Source organism: Calypte anna, chromosome W (assembly GCF_003957555.1).
Source record: "Calypte anna isolate BGI_N300 chromosome W, bCalAnn1_v1.p, whole genome shotgun sequence".
Classification (NCBI taxonomy): domain Eukaryota; kingdom Metazoa; phylum Chordata; class Aves; order Apodiformes; family Trochilidae; genus Calypte; species Calypte anna.
Genome location: NC_044276.1, coordinates 8,256,862 through 8,277,734, shown reverse-complemented (window position 1 = coordinate 8,277,734; position 20,873 = coordinate 8,256,862). Strand labels below are relative to the sequence as shown.

Sequence of the window (20,873 nt, the reverse complement as noted above, 5' to 3'; positions counted from 1 at the left end):
CTTAACTCAGGGTAACTCAACTCCTGTTTCTTGTGGATCTATTTTTCTCCTGACTACTCATTCACTCCTTCACAGTGACATTTATTAGCCATGATTTTTGGGCCTATTTGATGGCCAAGATGCTCAGCAACTATCTTTGAGCAGATAGTAAAACTTTTCTAAAGTTTACACACTTGGCACTACTTTTGGTGAACCTTTTAAAGAGATGTGAATTCTCTTCTCCAGTTGTGAGCGTGGTAGAATTAATCTGATAATGTATTTTAGAAAGTTTGATAATTTAAATAAAAAATGCATGTAGATCATAGATGTCTAATGACATAATGCAATGTTTGAATTTTGAGGTATTTTTTTGCTTATTTTCCTAATGAAATGCTGCTGAGTAGTTAGTGGAAAGTAACAGGACCACCACAAAGCACCTTTTTCTCCTAGGACCCATTTAGTCTTGGTCCACCTCCAGGGTAACCTTTTTTTCAGGATGATGATCATCAAACTCAGGCTGCTTGTGCTGCAGTCAGTGAGAGCAAAAGCACCTGAAATCTGGGAAAAAAACCCCAATATATAGAGGTTTTGAGATGCAAAATCTCCTCCTCACTGACTGCTCAACAATATGTCTTGTTTTGACAGATTTTGGATGGCCAAACCTTGTTGAGTTGTCTGGAGCCAAGTTCATCCTGATAATTGTCTTACCCTTTTTCCTCCTGGACTTTGCAATTCCTTCTGCAGGTCCAGTGTGTGCTTTGCCCTCCAGGAATATGCTGGAAGCTCAGAAGAAAGCTGTGCATTTGTGCTGTCAACAAAAATGGGATTTTTGAGTTTTTTTTTTTCATTTTCCCCAAAGGCTGAGTGCAAGGATGTTGTTGCCTTCCAGGAGAAAGTTGGAATGAATACATTGCACAGGAGCAAGTTGCTACAGTGTTGTTTGCTGCTTTCCTTCAAGAATAATAAGACCCTTAGGAGAAGTTTGTCCCTTTTGGCAGTTTTCAAATGGTTCTGTAGGCCAGGAAGTGCAAGCTTTGTTTCTTCACCCATAATGAAGAATTTTCATCTAACTTGAGAGAATATTGCACAATTTTTTAAGTCTCATTGAGACTTAAGCTTTAAGATTCAGCAAAAAAAATCAATCCTGTTATTAACAAATCCTTACCTGGACTCAGCCTATGGTGAGCTGAAGCTGGGGTTAATCGTGTTAGCACAAATAATTCGTCTTTTGTGAGGCTTCTGCTCTCTGTATCCTGGTGGTTTCTGTGCTGTGGGTGGGTCAGAGGTGTAAGGGGATCAAACCATCTCTTCATTTCATCTCCTCCCTGACCTGCAATAGGAAAATGTATTCATTCACCATAAAGAAAATTTTATCACAAGGCTGCTGAGGACTTTATTTGGGGTCTTACAGCAGAGAAGAGGACACAGAAGAGGGAATAAATACCCTGAAATGATTTTATGAGCCTTCACCTATCATAGGAAGGAGATGAGGGATGGCAATTAATTTATGTACTCATTGCTGCCACTCTGCAGGGAAAGTTGGGAGCTTTTGAGAGTCCTCAGCTGAACACCAAGCCACAAAACCCAAAGCAGCTTTAAGGCTGCTGGTTGTGTAGCCCATTGAATGAGTGAGGCTTTAGGTTCTACAAGCAACAGATTATTTCACTACTGGGGTCCAGAGTCTGTCCCGGCTGTTGGATATAATTTTGTCAGTATAAGTTAAAAAGAAAAATATATATATTCATTTTAAAGACCTCACCAGACCATAAAAAAACCCCTGAAAACCTTGTTGGTCCCTGTTTATAGCTCACTCTCACATTAGAGATTTGGCATGCAGCCCTTCATTGTCTTGGCAAAGACAAGAATTCAGCAAGAATTCATGTGACCCAGTGAGGAAAAGGATACATTAATTATTGCAGCTGAATGACAGGGATTACAGCAATTAAACTTAACAAAAATTAAAAAAAAAATTAAAAAAAAAGCAGGAAAACCATCTTCCATTCTCCCTTCTTTGCTTAATACTCTTCTTGGCACTTTCTTCTTCAAGAAAACACTTTTCTTGCTTCATTTTTTTTGGGAAAGCTCTCATCTTCAAATAACATTATTCTCTCTTCAAATTAGTTTTTTATATAGCATGGGGGAATAAAACATTCTTAAAATGCACTCTCTTGAATTCTTCATCCTTTTTTTTCTTTTCTTCTTTTCCTCAATTGTCAAGAGAAAAAAAATGAGGTGTTTTGGGAACTGATTAGCAGTCTTGCTCTAGAAGCATCTTCTGGACTGATTTTCTGGACTTCAGTGGTTTCTGTCTAAGGGTAAATACTCCTAGTAAATACTCCTGGTATTTTTTTACTAACAGGAGCTATGTTCTGTTACTTGTGGGGGATCCTTTAGAAAGGAAACCATATTTCCATGGCAAAAAAACCCAACAAACAACCCTGATTTCCTTTAGAACATGCAGGACACTAGGTGACAATTCTTAATGTGTTTTTAGTAACCTGCTTGTGGAAAGAAAAGAATTTGGCTTTGTTGGGAATATTCCCTCTGGTGTGCTGCTTCAAATTGTGTCCTGGATTTAGGGACAAACTGTGTTAAACACAGCTCCATAACCTGGCCATAAAGTTGTGTTTATTGCAGGGTGTTTTTGATGGAAAGTATAAAATCAAGAAGCATTTAGGTAAGCATGATGCTGTAAATGCCTATGGGACAATAAAAAGGGAAAACCTAAAAAAAACCCCTTCACTTCCATATGTTGTAGGCTTCTGTTTTTATTTTGAAAGCAGAAAAAATTCCTAGTGAGCCAAGATATTTATCTTTGTTTTTTCTTTACTATTATCTGACAACTTCAGAGAGTTCAGTAAGTTTTTTCCTCAGGAAGTCTTGTTTTTTCCAGTTGCATTGAAAAACTACAGTCTTTATGTAAAACACCATCAGCTTGGTTGCTTAGAATAATTTTTTACATGCTTAAAATGCTTTTTAAAAATCACTTTTCATCATCCCATGCATTTTGTTACATTGAATTGGTAGCATATTCCTACAATACCAACAGCTCATTAAATTTCTCCACCTGTTATTTGTTTTATATATCAAAGGCTTAAAATCACCATTTTCTCTGTTTATAACTCCAAGTTCCTTTTATTTCAGTAGAGTGCCATCTCCTTAAGGAATTTCTCCTAAATCAAAATATTGATTGTCTGGATCTATATGTTTAATTCTGGGCTTTCTTTTGCTATTTGAAAATCGAGAAAACTTGTGATGTGTTTCTTTTCAGCGGCAGAGTGTGAAGACCTCATAGAAGAACTGCTGTGTTGCCTCATCCAGCTCATTGTTGAAATTCCTCTCTTGTAAGTTGGATTATTTTTTTTTTAATTCCTGCATGTGTGTTTGTAGTGAGATAGGACCAGGTGCCCTGAGTTATTGATGAATGGGTGTGGGTTCACCTGTGTCTGGCCTCCCTCCTGAGCATGTGCAGGAGGGAGGCCAGACACAGGTGAACCCACACCCATTCATCAATAACTCAGGGCACCTGGTCCTATCTCACTACATGTGTTAATCAAGTCATTATGTACTACTAATTTCTGAAATGCCAGCAAATTGATATTGAAGAAGAGAGAGGGGACCAAGAGGAATATTTCTGTAGACCTCCAGATTTATTGATGTGGTTGTTTTCAGGCATCTGAAATTGTTTTTTGGAAATCAAGGTGTTTTTTTAGTACCTGTCCTGATAAATTTGAACTTTTTTTTTTCCAAGACAACCTTGAACAAAGAATAGTGTTAATAGAAATTGTTTTTCATGTTAAATTGTGTTTGTAATCCATGCCTAAATTCCTAGACAATGGAACAGGCTGGCCAGGAAGGTGGTTGGGTCACCATCCCCGGATGTCTTCAAGGGTTCTTTAGGGGGGTTTGGGGGAAAACTCTGTGGAGCAGGGATGATGGTTGGGCTGGATGATCCCAAGGGTCTTTGCCAACCTGAAAGATTCTATGATTTTAAAATGCAGTGCCCCAAAAACATCTCAGCTTTGCAAAGTTTTCAGATTATCTGGTGTCTACTGTATGATCACATGTGTACGTCACACCTGACTCTGTCATCTGTAGATGATTTATTTTTTATTCACTTCAGGTTGTTCCTTGGGTTGGAAAGCTGACAATAATGCAATAGTTTTTGAAGTGTTGCTGTCATTAAATCCAGCTCTGTCAACAGTACATGAGGGTTTTGGGTAGGTAATGAACTAGTGATTCCTGGAACAGACAGACTCCTTGTTTGGAGCAGGTTAGAGGAAGTACAAAGGCCTTAAAGGACTGGGATAGACGGGGAAGTACACAGATCCTGCAGGGTTGTATTTTCCCTCCTTGGAAGTCCCAATATCTATGGAGTCCAGTAAACTTTTTTCTCTCTTTCTGGCAGAAAAAAAATTTTTACAGAAGTGATTGGTCTTAAGCCTTTTCATCAACTGTTTTATTTATTCTGGGTGAGGCTTGAGGAGGCTCTGAGCACCCTGATTTAGGTGAGAGTGTCCCTGCTGACTGCAGGGAGGGGGGACCTTTGGAGGTCCCTTCCCACCCAAATCATTCTTCTTTGTGAATATGGTTGCTGGGAGTGGAAGTAGCTGTTGAAAGCACTTATTTTGGTGCTTAATATAAGAATGGCTTATTAAAAAATAGGACTTTACAAAGCCTATAATCTTTAATATGCATCTGTATTGAAAACATACCCAGTTTTCATGAGGGAGAGGTGTGGAAGGCTTTTTTTACTGTCTCCTTGAGAAATTTTGACTGCAGTAGGATGCTACTGAATTTTTAAAGATAATATACACTCTAAAAAAGTGTTAGTATTGTTTTTTTTACCAGTCTAACTTGTTTACTAGTGTGTTAATGCCTTAACAATTTTATCCCTATATCATCAAAGAGGAAGTAGGTGAAAATATTGATATCTCTAATACAGAATCCATCTCTTCATAAAAAAAAATGTCACAGAACATTATAAACTGTTGGGGAAACAGTTCAGAAATATACAGGTTGTGAGCAATCCTGACTTACTTCAACTTAGGCTACATTGGGTTAATACTTATTGAGGCCTAGTTAGAGGCCTGAGAATAAGCTAATGGGAAAGAGATAACTAATTGGCAACAGGAGAGGAAAATAATTATGTGAGAAGAAGGTTCCGTGAGAATGGTATGTGTGGTCGGAGTACAAGGCCACCTGCTTGATAAGATGGTGTAAACAAGGCTTCTCTATATAAAGTGAGTGCAAGTTGCGAATAAACGATTTTCCTGCAATCATATTGATGCGTACATGGAATCCTTAAGCCTCCGCAGACTGTTTTCCCACAATAAACTGAGACATTTTTGTTTAATTATTTTCAGGAGGATGATCAGGATTATTTTAGGCAGTGAGTTCACTTTTTACTTCCCTCCCTCTCCCTGATCAGATGTACGCTCTAAATTCATTCCCTACTTCAGATCAAGGGAATTTCTGTCTTTAGCTGGAATAAATCAAACAAATGGCAAAACCTACTCTGTGAATTTTGGGAATTGAGTGGAAGATATAAAATATTTCAACTTGTAAGGATTTTTTCAGCAAGACAGGCAGGGTCCCTCAGTAAAGCTGCTGTTAAAGATGAATTTCTGTTCTGGCAGACCGTTAACATCTCCATACTGAGCTCAACTCTGTCACATCATTAAGGACAGAAAAGTTTTTTTGTTGGGAGCATTCAATAGCTTTAACAGGGGCTCATCACAATTCCTGTGTCCCTTGGAGATGGAGTTTGATGGAGGAGAGAGCACAGGGGGACAGTCCCTGCCCTTCTCCCCACCCCAGTGCTGGCACAAACCAGGATTTCAAAGAGTGCAGGGTTTTGGCACAGCTCTGCTCCTGCCTTCTGGACAAGGTTTTGTGTGCTTTAAAAATCATCTTTGTATTTCAGTGACAAAAAGAAGAGAAGCTTGGACTGGGCTGTAGAGAAGCAATGTGTCTAAATCCATTTATTACATTTACAGCTGCAGATGCTTCAGTCAGGAGAGAGCAAATAAAAGGAGGGATTTTGCAGAACCTTCACTTGCCAAAACATTTTGATGTTGGAGGTGGTGCAGTTCCTGACTGCTATCCAGGGAATTGTGATTCCATTTACTTTTTGGAGTAAATAACTGATGTGCTCCTTGCTCTGAAATCTGAAGCTGAACCCACCCTGCAACTCTGCATCCCTATCCTTTGCTTTTCTGGCACCACCACTGGGAATATGGAAGCATTTGAGGGTGCTAAAAATTAAACTGACTCCTCATTTTGGGAAGGACACCACCAGTTCTGATCCTGAGACTAAGGGAGAGTTTTACTCCAGTCTGGGTTTTCTGTGGTTCATTTATTTTAAGTCCTCATCATTTTATGCTCATGATTGTACTTGCCTGCCACAAATAAGATTTTTGGAAGGTGGACCTTGTAATAAATAAAAACTGAGCATCACTGCTTGAACACAAATCATCTTTTTAAATACAGATACTATAAAAATCTTTGAATTAGAGAAGCATAAAGAGATTTTAAATTCCTTGTAGGTTCCAGGTAAAAAAAAAAAACAAACCTTTAACTGATGCTGGACTCTTGTGACTTAATGGTACTGGGTTGTGAAGCATGCTGTGGAAATTAAATAGTGAAAAAAATTCAAAGTACTGAATGAAAGTCTTGGTACTTAATGAAAATCTTTCTAAGGGGTTGCAGGATGGAATTGTTGCACTGTGCAGCTTCTTACTTCGGGAGGGAGTAAATGAGATGTTGGATTGAAAGCAGGAATGATCCTGGTTCATATCCAGGTTATTTCATTGAGGTTAAAAAAGATTTGGTGTTGTCTGCAGTTCATTACTGTCTAAGGAGGCAAATTCTGGTTTCCTCCCCCTCCTAAAAATATGGTTTGTACCAAAGGTGTTACAGGCAGAGGTGGGAACAGAAAGCACAAGATAACCCAAATTTGTGGCTGTCTCATCCATAGTTCTGCACCTTTCTCAATTAACCCAAATTTGAGGAGCTTTTCTGAACTCTTTGGTGTCAATCTTTAACCATCACAACACATTCTTTGGGTTTGGCTCATGGTTACCTCCAAGCCCCCATTTAAAACTGAACAAGTGTTGGCAGGACCTGGATCTCCTCAGCATTTCATACACTGAACTGGCATTTCTGGAGTGAATTCCTGTCTTAGGGATCCACTTTTGCTGGCAGATGGTTTGTTGGACATTTCCCCGACTTAGCACAATGGCAGTTGGGAAGAGTTTTATTTAACAGGACAAAGGACACACTTTGGAGAGATATTTATTATTTTTAGAGTGAAATGTTGTCTGGAAATTACAGATGGAATGTTCTGGGCAAAACCTCAATGTTTTTCCATTGTTTTTACATCTTTTGGCATATCAAAAAGAAGAAAAAAAAAAGGTTTAAGAAAAACAACCCATTGTTGGTATGAAGTGACCCTGGTTGTGTTTAATTTCTTGTTTAGTGAGAATTCCTTCTGCTAAACAGTGTATAACCTCAGGTGAAGCTACCAGATTTTCCTAGAAAGCAGTTTGTAAAGAAATCTATTAGATAAACCTTTGTTTTTCCTTTTTTTTTTTTTTTTCCCTGCAGAGATATTACCTACAGCATTTCCTTGGAAGCTGTGACAACTCTGATTGTCTTCCTCTCCTGCCAGTTATTCCACAAAGAAATTCTACGAGAGAGCATCATTCACAAGTACCTGATGCATGGTCCATGGTATGTCCTGGGGGTACCTCATGGCAAAGCCAATCCTTCTGGTGACATTTTTGGGGCTCTTTCCACTTAAAACCCAAAGACAATAAAATTGTATTTTCCATCAAAACTCATTTTGCTCAAAAAAACCCCAAAGCACAAAGATTTGTGAAGCTGTCAGAAAGTTTCAAGTTTAAATCTCACTGCTCACATTGTTTGGGATGCCAAGTTCATTGTTTTTGAGGGTGATTCCATGAACTTAGCTTTTATTTCTCAGGGTGGGTTTTTAGATTCAGTTCTGGGTCTTTTTCTGTAACACTGCAGGCAAATGAAGCCAGAAATCTACTGATCCTGCTTGCAATGCAAATACATAGCATCCCCTCAACAGATTTCCAGTTGTTTTGTTTAAATGCTTTGTCAGGGTGGCTTTTACTCATTTTGGTCAGGCTACCATTAATCTTTTAACTTGAAATTCTATGCAGGCAGTTTTTTTGTGAATGTATCTATTTGCTGGTTGTTTGGGTTTGTTTTTTTTTTTTCTGTAATTTCTACTTAGTGTAAGAGAGAGGAACTGTTCTGGGGGAGCAGGGCAGATCTCAGTCTGAAACTGCAGCAGAGCCTCAGTGTGTGGTGCTTAAATCTCTGGATGGAAGGAATTGAGGGTTTGGGGTAAAATGGGGAATGTTTGGGAGAACATGTTACCTGTCCTGTGTAACCAAAGCCTGGAGTGAACACTAAATAAATAGAATTTTTCTTTCCCTTGGGTAAGTATTATCCCAGTTGTCTCTTGAGGTAAAGGAATACAATGATTAAGTGATTGAGGAGGTCAAAAGAGAGGGGATTCTCCCCCTAAATTCTTCTCCTGTGAGACCCCACCTAGAGTACTGCCTCCAGGTTTCCAGGTCCCCAGCAGGAGAAGGACATGGATCTGTTGGAATGAGTCCAGAGGAGGCCCCAAAGATGCTCCAGGGGCTGGAGCAGCTCTGCTGTGAGGAGAGGCTGAGGGAGCTGGGATTGTTCAGCCTGGAGTAGAGAAGACTCCATGGGGACCTCAGAGCTGCCTTCCAATTCCTGAAGGGAACCTCCAGGAAGGCTGCAGAGGGACTTTTCCCAAGAGTGTCCAGCAAGAGGAGAAGGGGAAATGGTTTGAAAGCGCAGGAGAAGAGGTTCAGGCTGGATCTGAGGAAGAAGTTCTTCAGCAGGAGGGTGCTGAGGCTCTGGAACAGATTGCCCAGAGAAGCTGTATTAAAAAAGAAAAAAAAAAAAAGCAGTTTCCATGCCCCTGCTGTTGAAGCTGCTGCTGCAGAGCCCTTCTGAAGTCACTGCAGCTTTGCACTGGCCAAACCTTGGTTTTCCTTTCCTGTCTATTCCCAGGAACTCTGTGAGATTCAGTGTCTCTGTTTTACACCACCCTTTGCACCCTGCCTGGGCTTTGTTGTGCCAATTTCTGCAAGTTGTGAGTCAACTCAAGCTGTTTTTATTTCTTTTCTTTTTTTTTTTTTTTTTTTTTCTCCTCCAGTCTCCCATACACCAGCAGACTTGTGAAAACTTTGCTGTATAATTTCATTAGACAAGAAAGAAGCCCTCCCCCAGGGACCCATCTCTTTCAGCAGCAACCAGATGGAGGAGGCCTCCTTTATGGGATTGCATCTGGGGTGGCAAGTGAGTCTTGTTTTCTTATAAACTATTTATATTTATGTATTAACATTCTTAGAAACTATACTTACAAACGCAAAGGTCAAGTGGTGCCTTCATTTGACCTCTCTTCTCACCTCCACATGTGTCATAACCCATTTCTTTTTCCACATGTGATCCCAGTGTGGGTGCTGGGTGTAGCAAAGCTGTCCCCAGCCCTTCTTGGATTGTAACCATGGATGGTTCACCTTGAGATGTGTTGGAATTTGAAGCAATTCTTTCCTCAGGGACCCTTTCCCTTGCAACACGTGGTAAAAGTAGCACTTAGTTCCTGTTTTTCTTTTCTTGAGAATTTTAAAAGAACCAACGCAACCAAACAATGAGTGCCCTGCTTGATAAATCCCATGCTTCCACTTATTTAAAATATTGTGAGGTACTTTGATGTGCATATTGCATTTATTAAGGTGGACGTGGGGAGCTGCTCTGGGGCTGTGCTTTGAGCAGAAGATTGGACCAGGAGGTCCCTTCCAGTCTTAAGGATTTTGTGATAGAAGGGAGTGACTCAGGGAAGAATTTTTGTACCATCCTGAAGTGCCTTTCCCAGGAGGTTGACTTCTGCTTTGTCCTGAGACTGAGTCTGACCTTTTGTGGGTCAACTCTTTGCTGTTGATGTTGCCTGGAGATTCTCAAAGTCTCAATGCCATTTTTATTTGTTAAAAAAAGGAAGTTTGTGTGTGTCTTATACTCTACACTGTTTTGGTTGGTGGTTGCTCTCTTCCCCCCACCAGATGTGTTATTCTTCTCCTACCAAATCCCATATTGAATCCAAAACACAGCACTAAGAAGACAAATTCCCTCTCCCAGCCAAAACCAGGAGAGTATTCCATATAAAAATTCTTCCCTCTGATAAGAATAAAGTACATTATATTGCTTAATGTTCAAGGTATGTTTTGTTTTCTCCCAGTGAGCTTAGTAACTTAGTGGGTTGCATTTAAACCTGATGCTCTTTATTTTGCTCTTTTGGGAAATCCATTCACTGGCAGCATTCCTTGGGGATATTAAAAGTTCAGACTGGAAGTTCTCTGCCAGCAAATCTTTTCCAGTTGGTGACAATGTCCCTGGCTCTCCTCAGGGAGGCAGTAAAAGCGCTTCTCTGCAACACAGAGGAGGTTACACACAGCTTACGTGCTGCTGGAACAGAATTCTCAGGGTTGGAAGGGACCTCGAGAAACCATGGAGTCCAACTCCTTTCTGGTTTCCAGTTTACACACTCCAGGGTGGACCCTGGCTTGTAAATGCAACACCAAACAAATGCTTGGTTTGCAGTTTATTTAAGCAGAGTTTAAAAAATTAATGAGATGATTGCCTACAACCTTTTAACTTGAGACTCCCAGCAGATACCTTCTCTTCCTTTTTCCCAGTTGCTAAAGAAATAGCTCTTGAAATGCTTCTCTGAAGTGGTTTGCAGGATGTGGGTGAGCAGGTCTCACTGTCTAGTTTGTTTTCTCTTCTTACCTGATGGTTTTGCTCTTGCTTAGAAGCAAGGTGCTTCCTACCAGGTAGGTAAATAGTTTACTCTGCATTATGTCACTTATTTATTACCCATTATATGCCTTATTTATTGCCCATTATGTCCCCGATTTATTGCCCATCCAGACTGCCACCCCTCCTTCCCTTCTCACTCATTTCTCTGATACCAGAACCCCCCCCCCCCCCATGACTTTTTCCTTCTTGCGTATGGAGTCTGCAGTTTTTAATACAAACTCTTCAGGTTTCTCTTCTTGTTTCTCCCTACACTCCCACCCTCTTCATTCCTCTTCAGCCCTTCTCTTAACAATTCCCTTCATTTCCTCCTGTAGCAAGACGTGTAGCAGGATGAATCTTTCTTCAGGGATCGGTGCCTCAAGGTCTGAGTAGGTGTAGCAGTATAAACTTGAGAGTTGTGCTCTAAGTCTAACACTCACATAGTGGAAACTAGCAAGATCGGACGGTGGCTCAACGAGCTACCAGCCTCTCTTGTGACTAGCCCAAGAGTGAGCTGCTTGGTGGGTGTGAGCCTCACCTTTTATTGGCCCCCTGGTCTTGCACATGCTCAATAGGGGGCCTGCCCTGATTGGGCACAGGTGGATTTGATACCAGCTCACACCCACTTCTCAGTAATCAGAGGTGTCTGATTGCTTTGTTCCACTACATTTCCCCCTTTTTTTTTTTTTTTTTTTTTTGTGAATAAACTCGATACAAAAAGTGCTAATCCCTCTCACTCTATTTTTTTTTGTTGTTTTTTTGTTTGGGTTTTTTTTTGGTTTTTTTGTTTGTTTTTCTTGTTTTTTTGTTTTTTTTGTGAATAAACGATACAAAAAGTGCTAATCCCTCTCACCTTTTTTTTTTTGTTGTTTTTTGTTTGGTTTTTTTTTTTTGGGGGGGGGCACACAATCACCAAGTAAGAAAAGTCATGTAATGTAAGGAAGGCCATGAAATATCCAGGCAAATTTGTCAAAATAACTCAATTGGAACTACTGGATGCTGCATCGTTGTTTCTTGGAGGTCTGTTTGTGGCAGGGCGTGTCCACTTACTGGGTACCCAGAGAGGTCCAGAGTCTGTGGATACACAGCTATAACCTCTCCCGGTGAACAGTAGTGGTTTGGGCCCTACCCACTGACCTGTCGATGGATCCTTGTAATTAATTTGAACGTCTGGCATGCAGTTGATCTTCTGGGATGAGTAGTGCAGCAGCACAGGGGGTTGTTGCGAATCACGGCTTGGGCTAAGAAAATTTAATGTAAAAAGCACCTTGCTCAGCCGCATCTGTGGGTCCATGTCTTTGCTGTCTTTCTGTTTTTGCAAATATGTCTTCAGGGTGCGATGAGCTCTTTCTACTATCGCCTGGCCTGTAGACGAGTGGGGGATTCCTGTGATGTGTTTCACCCCCCAAGTAGCAAAGAATTGTTTGACTTTTCCGCCTGTATAGGCGGGTGCATTGTCAGTCTTTACTACTTGGGGGACCCCCATGACAGCGAAGCAGTTGGTTAGATGACGGACCACACGTAATGCCTTTTCCCCCGTTTGAGCTGTCGCCCAGAGCATGCCTGAATAGGTATCCACTGTTACATGGACATATTTCAGACGTCCAAATTCTGGGACATGGGTGACATCCATTTGCCAAGTTTCACCCGCTTGCAGTCCGCGTGGGTTTACTCCCATTCCCAGGGCAGGGCCAAATTGTGCGCATTGAGGGCATGCTCTAACAATTCCTTTCGCGTCTTCCCACGGTATGGAAAACATGCGCTTCAATGCCCTGGCATTCTGATGGAATAGGGAGTGGCTGTTTTGAGCCTTCGCGAACTGGCTTACCGGGCTCTGTATTCCTAGGCTGACCAGGGAGCCAGCCTTTGCATTTCCTTCACCCAGTCCCAGAGAGGTTTTATGGCTTCTGATGTGCAGGATGCAGCATGGCTCTGTCCGGATTTTTAGCACACATTGTAACATAAAGAAGAGTTCCAGTAATCGCTTATTCTGTACTGGCTTGATGATAGCATCCTCAATGCGGTTCGCGACTCCAACTGCATATTGTGAGTCGGAGACAATGTTAAGGGGAGCCTGTCGCCATTGCGTTAGGGCCCAGATAATAGCCAGCAATTCCAGAGTCTGTAGATTATCTTCCGCAGTGCCCAGAATCAGGTGTTGTTTCCACCGACCCTTATCCTGCCATACGCAGGCGGCCGTTTTTGACCTCTTTCCAGCATCGGTAAAACTGTGATGCCAGGCACTGGGCGCTCTGAAACGATCGGACGCTCAATCCAATGAAGCTGGCTGATGGTCTGTAAACGCTTATGTGTTGGGCCTCCATGGCGGACTTCCCCGGAATACCCGAATAGGGCAAGTTGTAGAGGCACAGAGCGTTGCAGTAGCCAGTCAAAGTCGATTGCTTTTATGGGGATGCTGATCCACCCCGGCTCTTGACCATCTACCTCCAGGCAACGCTGCCGTCCCTTCCGTATCAAGAACGCTATCATCTCGGTCTGTTGCCAAATACCCTTCTGTGGCGTGTGCGATGTAAATAGCCATTCCAAGATGGCTATGGAGTCCGATCTCAGGGAGCTCTGATCGCGTTGTCGTTTATCGGTGTCACGGAAATATTCCCCATTTTCCTTATTCCAGTTGAAGTCTTGTAGTAGCAGCGCAAATGGGTATGACGGGTGATTACATACCCAGATTCCGATGGGTTGAGTGGCATCCCGTCGATCCGCATAGCTGGTTGCCAGTTTATGGACAACCTGTTTCAATGCATTAGTATGGTTATTCGTCCAGTTCACTAACGCACCTGGGTGCGTGCCCCGTAACAACGACAAAAAGGGGTGGATATCTGCATTGGTAAGACCTACAATGGGTCGAACCCACTGGAGTTCGCCCACTAACTTTTGGGCATCGTTCAATGTTTTAATCGAACTTATTACCTCCAGTTTCTGTGGTCTCACCATGGCATGGGTAACTTTCCACCCTAAGTATCTCCAGGGCGATTTTGTTTGCACTTTTTCCAGAGCAACTATTAGTCCTTTCGTCTTCAGTCGGCTGGTCAACATTTGACTGAAGTCGTCAGGGAACGGGGCTTCTTGACAGAACAATATGTCGTCCATGTAGTGATATATTAATGTATCTGGCATCTCGTCGCGGATCAGCGATAGTGCCCATGCCACATACATCTGGCATATTGTTGGGGAGTTTTTCATTCCCTGTGGCAGTACTACCCATTCGTACCTCTTCGCAGGTTCACTTTTGTTGATTGAAGGGATGGTGAATGCGAAACGCGCTGTGTCTTCTGGATGAAGGGGAATATTAAAGAAACAGTCTTTAAGGTCAATGACCAGAAGGTGCCAGTCTCTTGGTAGCATCGTAAGCAAGGGCAGCCCAGGTTGGAGGGCGCCCATTGGCCACATCTGGTTATTGACCTTACGTAAATCCTGTATTAGTTGCCATTTACCTGACTTTTTAGGAACTACGAATATTGGTGTGTTCCACGGACTGACTGATGGCTGGATGTGTCCTGCATCCAGCTGTTCTTTCACTAGAGTGATGGCAATTTGTAGCCGCTCTTTTTGTAAAGGCCAATGCTCCACCCAGACAGGGGTGTCTGTTTTCCATTTTAGTCTGGGTGTTGGCGGCACTTTTGCAGTGGCCCTTACTGAAAATTTTGAGGGGATTGGGGGGGTTCAGGGATGGAAAGGACGGCTCCCAGCTGACTCATTACTTCCCTGCCGATCAGCCCTCCGAGTTGTCCTGGCTACGATAATACATAGGGACGTACGGTTACCTTCTGTCCTTCGGGAAACTGTAATTGCACAGGTTCTAGGGCCTGAAGGGGAGTGGAACCACCACCTACTCCCTGGACGGCATCACGGGCAGTAACAAGTTTCCAGTGACGAGGCCACACGTTGAGGTTGATGATCGTGACGTCAGCCCCTGTGTCCATCATCACGGAAAGTGTCTGTCTCTTTTCCAGTTGTCATCTTTATGATGATAATGGGCCTGGTCTTCATCTGTTGCACTAAATTTACTAGAGTGCCTCCAGATGATCCAAAGCCTCGATCGCCCCATGCCATGGGGACGTTCTTTCCTATATTCATTTTCGGGAGCAGGACTAGTTGCGCTATTCGGGTTCCCGCTTCGATTATCAGGGGGGGCGCCAACGTGAGACACGTGATCATTATTTCCCCTGTAGAATCTGCGTCTATTACCCCTGGAAGCACAATAAGTCCTGCGATTCCTGTGGAAGAACGTCCCATTAACAGAGCCCCTACCGTGCCATTTTCCTGATGTATGGGTCCGTGTATTCCCGTCGGTAGCCAATAAACCTGATTAGTCGTCAATGTAATATCTATTGCACAGGGCACATCGATGCCCAAGCTTCCTCTTGTGGCTGGGGCGGGGAGCCGTTGTATAACGCTGGCCCGGCTACTTGTGTCACAGCACGGGGGCCTTGCGCGCTGCGTCGTCTGTTTTTTGTGGACCAGCATGCCCGGTTGTTATGACTATTTTTTTGGCAGCGGTCACACCATACCGTAGCCGAGCAATCCCTTGCCGAGTGACCCGTTGCTCCACAACGGCAGCAGACAGAGGTGGGTTTTCTCGGTCGATTTCTTCTTTTGAATCGGTTTCCCCTTCCACCTAGTCTCTGTGCTACTGCCGCAAGGAGCTTCTGGGTGGGCTCCAGAGCGGCAGCAAAGGCATTGGCCATTCCCTGGTGTTGCTGCGTCTGGGTGGCCCTGGCAGCTACCTCCAGCATGTCCGAGACGCCAGCTGTCTTCGGTAACGTGGAAAACAGCGATTTCATTCTCGGATTCGCGTTTTCGAATGCCAATAGCTTAAACATTGATTCCCTTTGATCGACTCCCAGCTCGGATTGCGCTGTGATAGACTGCCAAAGTCTATCGACAAAATGTTGGAACGGTTCGTTCATCCCTTGCTTAACGGCAGTGAACGAAGGGAGTGGGGTGAGCTCGGGAACCACATTAAACGCTCGGCAGGCCAAATGCGCAGCGATATGATGAAGCACAGATGGGAACTGGAGTTGTACTTGTACATCCGCGTATTGTCCCGCGCCCGTGAGCACCTCGCCGGTTACCCCTGTCAATGGGTCACCGGGTGCTCGAGGGCGGTTCGCCTCTGCATGGGCCAGGCGTTCCCATTCTTTAACCCATACTATCTGCTGGGAGGGGGTAAGTAGGTACCTGGCCATGTTGCGGCAATCATGGGGACAGTTGGTGTCTGCGGTGAACAACCAGTCCAGGATGGCCTGACCACTTTCCAATCTTAACCCTCCCTCTCTCAAGGTCTTCTTGGCTTGTTGTAGGGTTTTCCAGCTATGTTGCTCAAATGTAGGCGGCCCATTGTTATCATAAAGGACGGGGCAGACAACGGTGCTGGTCTCCCATTCGCCTTCGAGGATGGCATCACGGATGATACCGGACCATCTTCCGGGTCGGGACTTGCCAGCGTCTTTGGTGCCAGGGTTGCTCCGTCTTGACAACAGTGGAGCTGGAATTCCTTCATCATCATCGTCAGGGAGTGTGGGTGGGTCTCGGTAGGTGTGGAAGGATGACCGTTGCTCTATGTTTGTTATTCTCTTTTCCAGGGACTTCACCGCTTGAGTTGTTTGTTCCAGCAGGGCTTTTATTGTGGACTCTGGGCCGACAGGTGTGGCTGATGGAGTGGCTGCTGCTTTCTCATGCTCATTTTCTGAGCTGGAAGGTGGGGGTTTTACACAGCAGCTGGAGTCCCCCGTCGGTATCTTGTCACAGTTTAACACTGGCCCGGCAATTAAACCGAATAACAGACGCTCTCTATTAATCTCTCTCTCCTTGATAGAGAAAGGAGAGAGAATAAGGGAGAGAGACTTATGGGTTGGAAACTAAACTACACAACTTTAATGAAACAGTAATGATAAATAGGTAAAATTACTAAATATATACAAATATACAGGAAAATGGAAACCACATTCCTCCCCCCTTTCCCCCAATAACTCTCACATCACCACCGAGGCTGCAGGGCAGCCCTGGGAAAGTCCAGGCTGGACTCCTGGAGTCGGCAGCAGTCAGGAACCGGAGGCAGGAACACACAGATATGGGCTGGCACGGATCAGGACCACAGGCAAACGAACGGACAGGATCCTTCCAGGATGCCAGGTGAAGGAAGGGAAGCAGGAAATCAGGAAAAGATCCGGCTCGGCCCTCGTGATGCCTCAAATTTATACTGAGTGTGACGTATATGGGATGGAATACTCTGTTTGGTCAATTCTGGCATCTATCTTGTCCGTTCCTCCCTAAAGGAGGGCTCAGGTGGGACCTCTGTATCCTCCTGGACGGTAAAATGTTTTCCTCAGAGCTGAGCAGTGTCCTTGGCTCTGCATACCAGTCTCTAGCAGTAACTATAAACATCAAGTGTTATCAATCCTAGAAGCACACACTGTCTGAGAAACTTGCTGTTAATTTCAGAAAGTGCAACTACTTACAAGAGACTTAGCTAAAAGTAAAAGTACAAAACAGAAAATCACCTTTATCCTGGCCCAAACCAGGACATTCCACCCCTTATTCCATACCATTTGCATCATGCTCCAATCATTACTATCTTTTATCCTTAAACATATTATACAAAAATTATTACTATCTCTCAGTGCTAAAATTCACTAAGTAATTCAGTCTACAATTGCAGATGTTCATCTATTGTAGCAGATTCTCAAAAGAAGGACCAGTCTTCACAGTTCATGTCCATGGTCCACAAGTTGCAGGTTGCAGATGGTAATTTCAAGGAAGTTACTGGATGCCAGCCGATGAACCTAGTTCTGGTTTCATCACCACAAAATCATCCTGAAAAACACTCATAGAACACTGTTAGTTTATGCAACAGTTCACATAACAGTAGTTATGGTGGGATACAAGTTCATGTCTCCCAAAGAGTCCATGCATTACTGATTAAGCTAGACAAGCAGAAATTAGGAATTCTCACCTAGTGTTAGATTCCCTTGTGGTACACATTGTACTTCTCCATCTTTCATCATCACCCACCAAGTGTGTCCAGGCCCTTGAGCGAAAGCAACCCCACGAATGGGTTTGCCTTTGCCCGAGGCAGGAAAAATCCAAACTGTTTTCCCTAGCAGATTCTTCTCATGCACCACAGGCACTTTGTCCCCATCTACTGTGTGTAGAAGATCTGACTGAGCAGGACCAGCTTGATTGATGGAACCCCTGGTATTAACTAACCAGGTAGCTTTTGCCAAGTGCTTGTCCCAGTTTTTGAAAGTTCCACCACCCATTGCTTTTAAGGTAGTTTTTAACAGACCATTGTACCTTTCAATTTTACCTGAGGCTGGTGCATGATAGGGGATATGGTATATCCACTCAATACCATGTTCTTTGGCCCAGTTATTTATGAGACTATTTTTGAAATGAGTTCCATTATCTGACTCAATTCTCTCTGGTGTACCATGTCTCCACAAGACTTGTTTCTCTAGGCCCAGAATGGTGTTCCGGGCTGTGGCATGAGGCACAGGATATGTTTCCAGCCATCCTGTACTTGCCTCCACCATTGTAAGCACATAGCGCTTACCCTGGCGGGTTTGAGGCAATGTGATGTAGTCGACTTGCCAGGCCTCCCCATACCTATATTTTGACCATCTCCCTTCATACCATAGAGGTTTCAACCTTTTAGCTTGCTTAACTGCAGTACATATGTCACAATCGTGGATAACCTGCATAATAGAGTCCAAAGATAAATCCACCCCTCGGTCACGAGCCCATCGATATGTTCCATCCCTGCCTTGATGACCTGAAGCATTGTGGGCCCATTTGGCCAAAAACAGTTCACCTTTATGGTCCCAGTCCAGATCTATTTGGAACACTTGAGCAGCCTCATCTGCTTGTTGGTTGTTTCGATGTTCCTCAGTAGCTCGATATGAAGGTACGTGGGCATCTACATGACGCACTTTTACATCAAGTTTCTCTAACCTAGCAGCAATGTCTTTCCAGAGTTCAGCAGCCCAGATAGGTTTATCTCTACGTTGCCAGTTGTTTTGCTTCCATTGCTTTAACCAACCCCATAAGGCATTTGCTACCATCCATGAGTCAGTATAGAGATAAAGTCTCGGCCACTTTTCTTGTTCAGCAATGTCCAAAGCCAATTGGATAGCTTTTACCTCTGCAAATTGACTTGATTCACCATCTCCTTCATCTGTTTTTGCAACTAGTCGTGTAGGATTCCATATGGCAGCTTTCCACCTTCGATGGCCTCCTACTAGACGACAGGATCCATCAGTGAAAAGAGCATATTGTTTCTCACTCTCTAGTAGTTGGTCGTATGGTGGGGCTTCTTCAGCCCGTTTTACCACTTTTCCTGGTGGCATTCCAAAGTGTTTGCCTTCTGGCCAATGTGTTATTGCTTCTACAATTCCTGGACGATCGAGTCTTCCTATCCTAGCTCTCTGTGAGAGTAAAGCAATCCATTTACTCCAGGTAGCATCGGTAGCATGATGGGAAGATTCTCTACCTGTGTACATAAAACCCAGTATAGGTAATCGTGGCACTAGAAGGAGCTGTGCTTCAGTACCAATCACTTCTGAAGCAGCTCTAACTCTTTCGTATGCGGCCAATATCTCTTTTTCAGCAGCTGTGTAGTTGGCTTCGGAGCCTTTGTAGTTTCGACCCCAAAATCCTAGAGGTCGGCCTCGAGTCTCTCCTGGAGCTTTCTGCCAGAGGCTCCATGAAGGACCATCACCTCCATCTCCGGTGTAAAGAATATTTTTGATGTTTGGCCCTGTTCGAATTGGTCCAAGGGCCATTGCCTGCACAATCTCCTGTTTAATACCCTCAAAAGCAGCTTGTTGTTCTGAGTCCCATTTAAAGTCTTTCTTCTTCCGAGTAACCTCATAGAGAGGTTTCACAATCTGATTATAAAAAGGAATATGCATTCTCCAGAAACCAACAGTTCCTAAGAAGGACTGAGTTTCCTTTTTGGTAGTTGGTGGGGCCATAGCTGTTATTTTGTTAATCACGTCCATTGGGATGTGGCGACGTCCATCTTGCCACTTAACCCCCAGAAACTGTATCTCTTGTGCAGGTCCCTTAACCTTGCTCCTTTTAATAGCAAAACCAGCCTCTAGAAGGATTTCGATTATCTTCTTACCTTTCTCGTAGACTTCCTTTGCTGTGTCACCCCACACAATGATGTCATCGATGTATTGTAGATGTTCTGGAACTCCACCCTTTTCCAAGGTATCATGGATCAGTCCATGGCAGATGGTAGGACTGTGTTTCCACCCCTGGGGCAGTCGATTCCAGGTGTACTGGACACCTCTCCAGGTGAAGGCAAACTGTGCTCTGCATTCTGGTGCTATAGGAATAGCAAAAAATGCATTAGCAATGTCAATAGTAGCATACCACCTGGCTGCCTTTGACTCCAGCTCGTACTGAAGTTCTAGTATGTCCGGCACAGCAGCACTTAGTGGCGGTGTAACCTCATTCAGGGCACGATAGTCCACTGTCAGCCTCCACTCTCCATTAGGCTTTTTCACTGGCCATACAGGACTGTTGAAGGGTGAATGAGTCTTGCTGATCACTCCTTGGCTCTCTAGTTGCCGGATCAGCTTGTGAATGGGGATCACAGCATCTCTGTTGACACGATACTGTCTACGGTGCACTACTGAAGTAGCAGTTGGCAGCCGCTGGTTTGTAGTTCTCAGCAATCCCACTACAAAGGATTTATCTGAAAGGCCAAACAAAGTATGCAGCCATTCTGCATTCTCAGTCTTAATAGCTGCAGTACCAAAGGACCAGCAGTACCCTTTTGGGTCCTCGAAATCACCTCCCTTGAGGTAGTCTATGCCAAGGATGCACGGAGCATCTGGACCAGTCACTATTGGGTGTTTATGCCACTTTATTCCAGTGAGGCTCACATCAGCCTTCACAATAGTCAGTTCTTTAGATCCCCCCGTCACTCCAGAAATAGTGACAAAGTCTGTGCCTTTCTGATTCGATGGCATTAGGGTGCACTGTGCACCAGT

At 43.7% G+C, this 20,873-nt stretch overlaps 1 protein-coding gene across 1 annotated transcript in view; it reads left to right on the top strand.

The window, feature by feature from the left end:
• LOC115600088 (dymeclin-like) overlaps positions 1–20,873 on the top strand; it is a 134,226-nt gene that overhangs the window by 14,735 nt on the left and 98,618 nt on the right. Inside the window, exons 5-7 of the mRNA XM_030468316.1 lie at positions 3,251–3,323; positions 7,588–7,713; positions 9,209–9,351. Coding sequence (XP_030324176.1) covers positions 3,251–3,323; positions 7,588–7,713; positions 9,209–9,351 — 342 coding nt within the window. The remainder of the gene's footprint in view (positions 1–3,250; positions 3,324–7,587; positions 7,714–9,208; positions 9,352–20,873) is intronic.